The 10,602-nt window shown below is 39.6% G+C and overlaps 1 protein-coding gene across 1 annotated transcript in view; it reads right to left on the reverse strand.

Moving 5' to 3' along the window:
• The window catches only part of Meox2 (mesenchyme homeobox 2), a 51,275-nt gene extending 45,885 nt beyond the window's left edge, over positions 1 to 5,390 (reverse strand). The window contains exon 1 of the mRNA XM_005343844.3: positions 4,877 to 5,390. Coding sequence (XP_005343901.1) covers positions 4,877 to 5,390 — 514 coding nt within the window. The remainder of the gene's footprint in view (positions 1 to 4,876) is intronic.
• Positions 5,391 to 10,602: the final 5,212 nt, after the last annotated feature.

Below are 10,602 nucleotides of genomic sequence, written 5' to 3' on the forward strand. Positions count from 1 at the left end.
CAATAACAATGAAAACCTTAGTGCTCCATTGTCTATATACTTTAAACATGAGTATTATCAACTCAAAACTATATTAACAACTAAAATATACAAACAAGATGTGACATCGCATAAAGAGGTGACAGAAAAAATAACTCTTTCTTATTTTGAATTCAAACTTGAGGACTACCATTGTGGTCTGTGTTTATTTCTTTCTCTCTCTCTTTGTTTGTTTTTTCTTAAAAATAGTTTTAGTGACTCGAGTCAGTTCATAATACCATGTATTATGATACCATAATACCCACAGAAATGCAATTTAAATGGCCAACTAAGAACTGACACTTTTGATGTTATGATTATAATCAACGAGGAATGGGACTATATCTGATCATTTCATTTCCTATGATAATTTTTCCTCAAAAAGTATTTTATTATTATAGAAACTATGAGGACAAATCAGGGGATATGAAGGAAGTTGAAAATTTGAACTATAAACAATTTGAAAGAGAGACATAAATTACAAATATTACCCCCAGAAAATGTCAAGCATTCTTATTCATAATTTATTTTCCAATACAATGATGTACACACCCAGTCATTAATCAAACATAGATATTTGAAACGTACAATGATGCACAAATTATATTTTCTAAAATTGGATATTTAAATTTAGAGAGGCAATGTAGTCCAAATAAAATTAGATTTAGATTCAAGTTAATATAATTGCTTTTTATCTGAAATAAAAGTCTAAAATTATGTTCGTTCAGCTGTCCGTTCATAGACTGACATCTCTCAAACGAACAAGGTTATCTTCCATTACATACAGATTTGTCTTCCAAATTTCCCCAGGTATGACAAAATATTGGCCTATTTTCTATTTAGTTTTCACTTGAAATTCATATATTAGTGTGATTATGCCTTATCCTAAATATAAATTACTCTCTTCAATACCAGGATGAAGGGAAACGTATATGATGATATTATTTTTGGTTTTTGCTGTTAGTAATATGCCAACAGGGTATCAACATAGTGGTTTTAACTGACACTTACTATAAAAACATGAATGTTTACTTGTATAGTATCAGGATTTACTGGAGGTGAAGTTGCCACCATTTCTCTTCTTGACAAATCTCTTTGAAAATTAACAAACGATAAATAAATAAACAGATCTGCAGGGAACTGAAATCAATTCCCATCTCTACTCTCATGCTTCCTCTCTGCTCACGTTCAGTCTTAAAGCACTCGGATTGGAAGGCTCCTGAACTGATACTGAGACTTCCTAACTAAGATCACTCACTTAGGTCAACGGTGCCTGCATTTGCCTTTCAAAATTAGGTCCCCATTTCAGGATGGTCTCATCTAAAATTAACACTCTAGAAAGTTCCACCATGCCATTTTATATATTAGAGTTTGGAGATATTTAAACTGTTTAAAATTCTCCTGGGTATCCAAGATCCTAAAGATTGTATTTTATCCTAAAGAAAATGCAAAAAAATTATGATCCAGTAACACAGCAATGAAAAACAGAGTTGTTTGTTTTCTTTTCAGAAAACAGGATTATTGGGATATCCAGGAAATATCACACTACAATGGCAGAATTAGGGGGAAGTAGCATTGTTCTCAGGTTATCTTGATATTAGAGACTGTTCTTTTCATTCTGTATAGCCACACACAGAGATTCATATAGTTTGTAACTAAACATTTTGTGTTATAATAGCAATTTGTGTTCTTAAAAAATCTAATATGATTCAAAACCTATTAAAATCTACCTCCCCAAATTACTCATTACATCTTTGAAATGAATATTGATAAAAATTATGACTGAAAATAAAAGGTGTGCTTATCTTTGTTAAACCAAGGGTATGCAAAGATTAATGGTATATACTAACTGCATAAAAACTGGTTAGATTAACTAAATTGAGTAATTTCTGCTTACTACCGTATCACCTGGTATAATTGAAGCCAAGAAGTTCACAGTATTTATAGACATTTCTCCAAATCACCTGCTTTGTACTGATTCTTTTAAGCACAACTGTAAAGTTTTGAACTTTAAGAGCTCCTTTGAAGGGCGGGCAGATGTTGGCTTTACTAACATTGCTGAAAATGGAAGGTGGTTCAAAGTTACAAAAAGGTTTAGGATGTATAGTGACCATGCTATAATTTTATATTAAAATGGATTAATATTAAGTTTTAAATTAAATAATGGAGAATTAAAGTCTATAAACATTTACTTTTATATTGATAAGCTTTGGGGGTTTATGTAAGCGTGCATTCATACTTGTTTTCAGAACAAAAATACTGGACAGTGTTATATATTGACATTGTTGCATTATTTTACTATGGATACAAATGTAAGATTTATACACAATTTCACCGTTTAACACTATTTTCTGGTATTTAAATTTCTATTAGAAATTAATTTAGTTCTCATACATTCACTAGCAACAGGTATGTGGAGACACGGTTCCAACACTACCAGAGTAAAACACTACATATACTCTCAACTGTAAATACACAATGATTGTTAAATGCCTGACTTTATAAATTGTTGCTACTTTGCACTATGTAATATTTATCTAATGCAGTCCCAAATATCAGATTGTGCAATATAACTTACTGGACATTTATTAATTATGAAGGTGTGTTGAAATAAATGAGCTGGGCCAAATAAGGTTTATGTACTTATAACAGAGAAGTATTATAACTGTTTTATATGCTGCTTTACCACCTGGTAAGTCAAAATGTTTACACATTTTGTGTACAAATGTGTGAAATGACTCGATCTTGAACTGAATGTTCGCTGTATAAATTGAAATAGGAGATAGGTGACTTGGAGTTAAGTTTCCCTATGATCTAATCCATATTAACTTCAAGCCTGAACACAGAAATTGTACTTTCAATAAGTGTACCAGGACAACTGATGTTTGCCAATGATGGTCTGTCCATGAAAACACTCGTTCTAAGTCAACACCGGTGACAATATCCTTGCTAACGACTGTGCTTCCCGTTCTTGTAATCTATACTGCATCATGGACTTGACACAAATTTTTATTCTGTTTGCTTATTTCCATCTTCCAAACTGAGAGTCACAACAAGAAAACAAGGTTCGTCTTGCTGTGTGCTTATTTCCCGACAGATGTGATGAGAACAAAAATTAGTCAATTTTAAGTCAGTTTTTATGAAAATAATTTAAGGAAGTAATTTTTTTAGTCCCACTCTCCCCGTTTCCCCAACAGAAAATAACTTGTGCCTCAACAAAAGTTCCTTCGTGTGCGGACATAATCTTTAGGGTATTGGTCAAGCTAAGAAGCAGGCCACGGTTTCCGCTTGTTGGAGGAAAACTGAGTACGGTTTTGTGGCTCTTGCTGAACTAGCTACCAACCTGCGGAGGCCGTCCAAACATTTCTGCCCATAAATGTCCAGCCTGGGGAACCCCAGTGCACTCTAACGCCTTCATAGAAGTCTTTGTAACAGCTTAGAATTTCATATAGTAGTTAGTGATAACCACTAAACACTTTCTTGGACATAGCTAATCATTGTGGAGCATTAAAAATTCGCCCTGGAAAATCAAGCTTCAACTACGAGGCAGGGAAAGAAGGGTCACCCCAGAGTGAGGCCAAGAAAAGTTTCTGTCATCTTTTAGCATGATATAAAATACACAGCAGTTACTGTCATACACCTGGCCAAAATTGCTTAAAGCACTGTTTTTTCCATTCTTTCCAATGCCTAGAATTACAGTTTCCAACTCCCACTAATATAAAAGATTAACATATGCAAACATTTTATTAGTTAAGCGATATCTTCCAACATTGTGCACCAGGTTGCGGTGGAACTACAGAGAAAGACTCAGTTAAACAAACGGAGGAGAAGGAGAATAAGAGAACCATCCTAATCCTGAGAAATATAGCTTGGGGCTTTGATGTGTGGCCTGGAAACTTTCAGTTTCTCTGGACTGGCGCAAGGCACTGAGCTTTCAGGCCCTTGGACCCACTGGGAGACTCCTAGTGCAGCTGCTCAGTTCACCCACCCCAGCTCGCCCTAAGGCATCTTCCAATGCAATCAGAGCTGCTGTCTGCTCCCCAGTGCATCTCCAGACTAAGCAGCTAAGCAAGGCGTTTAGTTTCCACTTTAGAAGTCCAAGGGGTTTCGTGTTGTTTGTTTGTTTTTCTAGGTTAGCAACACGTGATTCTAATCTATTAAGAATGATCTTTCTTCAGATTCTTATTTATTGATCCACAGTTTTCGGATGTATTCCTTAAATACTTCTAGTTTCCTACATAATGCCCTTTCCGCCAGAAATACAGAATGCTTTTTTCAATTATTGTTGTTTCAAGCAGGATGCTATTTAAGGAACTCCGAGAGCAAAACGTTAAAACAAAGTCAAGCTCCCCGCCCCCATCCCGTCCCTGATTATTTTGTCAAATCCCAGTAAAAGCTCCCGATATTGCGCACTAATCTGGAAATCCAGTTAAGGATGGGAAAAATATTGCTGTCGGAGTTGGGAGTTTGTAAGGGAAAAGCCACACGAAGCGCACGCACGCACGCACACAGGCACACTTGCCCTCGGATGCAGCATCCCAAGGCTCACACCCCTCCCTAGCGAGCATCGACTGCCACGCTCCTTAACCGATTTTGCAAACTGTCACTCGCTCTTTTTTCGCCACCTCTGGAAAACTAGTTTGCGATCTTGGAGGGCTTTGAACGGCTGGATGTAGATATATTAACCTCAGCGAAACACGTGCTCCCAAATTACAGGGCCAGGGCTGCAAGAACAGATTGGGCCACTGAGCCTGGAACCCTAGGGGTTCCTTAGTTGTCTGCTATTACCTTCCCGCACCTCCCTGCCCCTTCCCAACCCAGGGAACACTCTCCCTGGGGGTCCTCTGCCCGCACTCACCTGAGCTGTCGCTTTTCCTCTTGCTGCCACTTCTCTTTTCCACATCCGCGGGTGACAGCGCTTGGCGGCCATAGTCCCCTGGTGCGCACGCGGCCCCAGTCGGGGTGCTGGAACCCAGGCTGGATGAGTTGGAACACAGGACCGGAGGGCTGCTCCCCAGTTCCGGAGGCCCTCCGGAGTCGGGCTGCAGGCACAGGCTGTGCCTGGCCGCGCTCGGCGGGGAGGACATCTGCGGGAGGTGCCAATTGCTCTGCAGAGCCTGGTGTTGCTGCTGCTGGTGGTGGTGATGGTGGTGATGGTGGTGGTGGTGGTGCCCCCTGTGATGCTGGCTGGCAAACATGCTCTCCTCGTTGGGGTATCCCGCGATTATACAAGACGAGGAAGAAGTGGAGAGTTCGGGATAGGACATGTGGTCAGATCTTCCGTGGAGGGCCAGAGAAGACTGCGAGAAGGGGTGCAAGCCTTGCGCTGTGGCGTGGGGGCTGCGCAAGCAGCCAAAGAGGGGGTGTTCCATGGCATGCAAGTCTGGACTTCCAGGCAGAAGACTTCACGATGGTCCCAAAGGCCACGCAAGCTCTGTCACTTTTCACTGGAAATCCTAGAACTTTCTCCCCAACACACACTCCCTAAAAGCCGCGCGTTTGAGCAGAGCCCGCTAATCCCAGTCCTGAGCCTTAGCGGCCAGTCTCCTGCACATATAAACACTGGGACCTGGAGGAGCTTCCCTCGCAGCTGCTCAGATGTCAAGTGTGGGAGAGGTGGAAGCCAAAAGAAGGTGGTCCCAGAGAACTGCGTTCAGGGGGAAATGGCTCTGAGAGGCTATAAATAGAGTGTAATGTGAGCTGGGGGCTGGCTTAGGAGCCCAGAGCTGACCACATGCAAACTCCCTCCAAAACTCCCGCTCAGTCAGCGCCACCAGGCTCTCTCATTTCCAGTTCCCAAATGCTGGCAAAGACCGGAGCGACTGCTCCACGCCCTCCCTATGCTGGTAGCTTCCACTATAGCCTGTGGAGCTCCCAGAGCCTCAGTCTACAGGGCCCTGGCAATCTGTTCCCTAGGCTCCCAATGGCCAGGCACGTAGCCACTCTAGGTCTCCCTAAGCCAGCATTCAGTGTTTCTGAGTCCCTGAGCTATTCTTTGTGCTTAGAAATGAGCTTTGTCAGCGCTTGGGGAGTAGGGCTGGGAGTCACCTGCGGGCGCTCCAGGACTACTGCTCGCCGACCTTGCAAACCACAGAGAACTTATAGGAGTTTAAAAAGAAGAGAAAGAGCTCAAGTAGTCTGGATTCTCAAACTCCAACACTTGGAGTTTTCGCGCCCAGGAGTGCATCACGGTTTTCCCTTGTAAATGTCTGGGGATGGGCTGTTAAAAAAACTGAAGCCAGGTTGGAGGTTTCTGTGCTGTGCACCAGTGATAGCACAGAGCTGTTCTCAGTGCGAGAAGAGAGATACCCAGTAAACGAGTGGATGGAAAGCCTGAAGCAGAGATGGATGCAGATACTGACGCTCTGGCATCACCCTATGCCATTCCAACTGGTGTCCCTTTCCTCCCTTTTCCGACCTGCTCCCACCTCTCTTTACTGGTCCTGCTTGCTCAATCTCCTAACCGGTCTCTCGCCAAAAAGTTTTCCTGGGTCAGGAATAATCTGAAGCAATGTCAAATAAAACGTGTAACTCCCAGCCTCACCCCTCCTAGTAGCCCTTCAGAAGCCACTTCGCAGACCCCTGGTACCTTTCCAGAAATGCACCCTCTCCCTCATCGCTTTCCTGTTGAAGCTGACACCACTCTTAATACTCCCCAATTCACTCTGCTGGGACGGTTCAGTTCCCCTAGCTCACAGCCTGCTCCTGGAAATGAACTACACAGCTTGCCACCGGTGAATTGTGAGAGCCAGGGCTGGGATTTGACACCGCCATTAGCTTGGCTCTATGGGGTCTACTGGGGGTCTTGTCATATACCCATGGCAAGCTTTGGGGACAGAAAGTCGGGAAGTCGGAAAGTCCGATCCTGTTTGGGAAGTGTGCATCATGAGAACATCTGTACTCCCTACCCCTTTCAGTGTTAGAGTGTGCCATCACGCTTAACTGCCGTATGTTTATTGTCTGGGTGATCAGAAGATGATGGCCAGGTCTTTGAAATTGCTAATGGGATTAATGAGTACAGCAACCTGAACTAGACATCTGGTTTAAATTAGGAAAAGGTATTGATTAATTTGGAGAGGTGTCCCTTCGCTTGGCCTGTCCTTCTGGCTTTAGTCTGTTGCCCTTTATTTTAAGAGGTTCTGCAGAAGGGCGACTTCCAAACAAACCTTCACTTCCGTGTGAAAAGTCGAATTGTTTTTCACTTCTTAGAGATGCGGTGGAGTGGGGGTTGATCAGGAATTCGAAGATTTGTAAGCGCTGCTTTCTTTAACGGAAATTGAGCCCTATTTTGAGGGAAATTAGTTTTGCAGACTTCGTTAGGGGGGGAAAAAACCTAAAACTTTTCTTCACCAGCTGCTCAGCTTTTCAGTCTGAGGCGGAGCTGGAACCTGCAGCAAGTCCTTGACGGTAAGGTTCTTCGCCTGTAATTTGGGAATGTAACCCTGAAAGGGGGCACTGAGTGTTCTTGGGGTGCTTGGCTGCTAAGAGCTTTAGGTAGTGTCAGGATGGCGTCGGGGACATAAATCTTAACACTATTTCTTCTGTCACTGCCCACACCCTTGCTCTTGAAGAATTAAAAAAGGGTGGGACATGTTTCCCTCCTATATGACCGGAGTATATTTTGATTTTCTGTCTTCTTTTTATGGTTTCAATATGTGCTCTGTCATTAAGTGTGGAAGCACAGGGTGCAATAATAAATTTCCTTCCTATACACCCTGAGCATCTCAGTTAACCCTGGGTTTTGAAAGCATTAGGTTTTATTCAGACTGGGATTTGAGCAATTAGTTTAATAAACATAATAAAAATGCCGAATGTAAGATCCCTCCACTAGAGGTGTTGTAGGAAATGCCAAAGGAGACTGTGACTGACAAAATAATAATAATAATTGATAGAGACGGTGATCAACAAAATCCACAGACGTATTTTCAGTCTGTGTTGTGTAAATTTAAACTATTAGTAAATAAATAGGTGTTTTTAGCTAGGCTGTTGCAAATGTGAGTAAGTGGCAAGTGAGAAGTTTTTGTTTCCACAGAGGCTGGCATTTTGTGAGCCTTCCCAGGGGCCGTGCCGGGTTTTTTTTTTCTTTTTTTTTTTTTCTCATTCACCATATCAGAGGTGAACAGCAGGTCCAGAAATCCCTCTACAACCTGCCTCAAGTTGGTTACCCCCAAAAGGCAAGGACAGCGATCTGGGAAAGAAGGGAAAGTGTGAGCTAGGAAAGGAAGGAATCCTTTCCAAAGAAGTGCAGGGAAAGGACACTAAGGAGAACTTTCTTTGAGACAGGAGGCACAGAACATTGAATATCCTAAGACTGAGGAAATTCAGACTTCTAGTAGAACACAAATAGTACAAGCAAAGTGTCATCTCCAAAAGAACAGGGTGATTAAACTCAAAAGAATTAAAGTCTTGCTGATTTCAAGGTTAACCATGGCTATCAAAGTTTCATAATGTTTAAATACTACTAGCCATCCCATCTTTCAAAAGCTTACCCTTTTCAGAGCATTAGTAATGTTATAGAATTTTTATTTTTATATTTGAGGCCATGCTTGTTTTTTAATGTGGAAAAAAAGACAACAGAAAAAAATTATAGCAACAGCACACTCTCTAGTAGCTGTTTTAATATTTGCTGTTACAACATCAAAAGATTAATATGACTTTCAATGACAAGGTGAATTGTGAAAATTCTAATAATCAAAATATCTGTGTCAGTTGCATTATAATAGTTATCCTTCATGTACATGCACTTCAGTATCCCGGGGGTGGGGGGAACCCTGCTATGTTAGTATAAATATCAAATGCAAGGGTTTAATATCAAGTAGGGCACTGCAGAGTGTAGGAAAGTGTTCGGCTCTTGCGGAGATTCATGGCCATAACCATTTAAACATTCATTAGACTCCTTAAAGCTAAGCCTGAATAATGTAGTGAAATTAAACAATAAAAACATGTCTTTTTTTAAAAAAATCTCTTTTATTTAAAATGAGATTGAACTTATTAAACGTTTAAATTTTAACATTCATAGTGACCCCAAAGTTGTCATGCATTTGAGGGATGATGAGAATTAACATTAAATCCAAGAAATTTCTTCTTTGCATCATGCCTGATACATACAATATCTTAGGCTTGGATAATTAAATTGAACATGGGGATTGTCTCTGAAACTTATTGCATGTAAAAATGCCATTGGCACTGCATTTCCCCAAGAAATACAATTATGTCCTTCAGTTGGTTGCTTTGAAAACATGGGTTATAAAAATATATTCAAATATGCTAAGTACTAATATCAGCTTATATGATTTTTTTACATACTCCATTTCAATTAAGTAACTGACATGCTGTGCCTGTGCTTTTTCCAGACCTTTAAAATGTAAATGTTTTTATTTTATTCTAATTGATACTTACATAATAATAAGTTTGCTCTATTTTAACAAATAAGAGAAAAAATGAGTACTTAAGCCTTACCTCTGAAGTGTTAACCATTATCAAACAATTCTGTTTTTCTAGTTTCTGACTATTTTTACATTTAGATCTATGGTTTCCTTTAGAAATTGGTGGTTTTCCTCAATTCACACACCATATTATAAATCAAACCATGGCAAACAGAAAGTACAGGTCTGCCTAAAACCTGGAGACATACATACATACACACAAAATAAATACCTATATATCTGTGATATATTTAAAATATACATATGTATTTAAGACATATATTTGAAATATGTTTATATAAGAGACATATTTGAAAATATATATATTTGAAAACTAAAACATTTGAAAGGGTGTTTTTTTCTGAAAGACAACATGAAATATGGATCATGATTAATAAAGTTAAGCTTAAAAGATTTTACTAGTAGTTCAAAGCATATCTAACCACTCTCAAATCAGCTATGATTCTAATCACTTTCCACTCTTACATATTTTATAAAAGTTATGGGGCTTTCTGGCTTCATTTCTGAAGGCCATTAAAATTAAGAAGATATTAACTGGCTCCTAGGTTCCAAAAGGCTTCAAATTGAAATGTTTTTTGTATATTTGTTTTAATAGTAGGATGCTTGACAGTTAACATATAATGATTAGAATAAGAAATAATTGTATTTGTCTATATTTCATCTCTATTCATCATCTATGCTATTTTGTCAACAAAGGAGACACTTAAAAATTTTATAATTAAAAAAATTCTTTCTTTCCATATCTAAATATAAATGCATAAGGCCATAAGTGCAAGAGAGTTCTAGAATAAAATGCTATACATTGCACTGTATGCTACTTAACATTAATCAATAATTATTTTACTTATGTACAGTTTGAGAGAACTGAGCTTTCTATTCCTCCTGCATAGTAAAGGCCATGGTGTGTACCTTTAAATGCAATGAATGGAGAATAAGCTTCTGAATCTCAGAAAACAGCCTAAAATTGTAATTCCAGGTGAAACACTAGTCCTGTTCTTAGTTCCCCATCTTTAAAGGTTTGGCATGACTAACACAGTTTTGGCACCAGTGTAAGTTATTCTTGTGGTTTTGTTTTTATACTTCATCAATTTGTAAATCATTTCATTCTAAAAGTTTCTCTTCTACCTTGAGCATGGTT

Source organism: Microtus ochrogaster, chromosome 1 (assembly GCF_000317375.1).
Source record: "Microtus ochrogaster isolate Prairie Vole_2 chromosome 1, MicOch1.0, whole genome shotgun sequence".
Lineage (NCBI taxonomy): Eukaryota > Metazoa > Chordata > Mammalia > Rodentia > Cricetidae > Microtus > Microtus ochrogaster.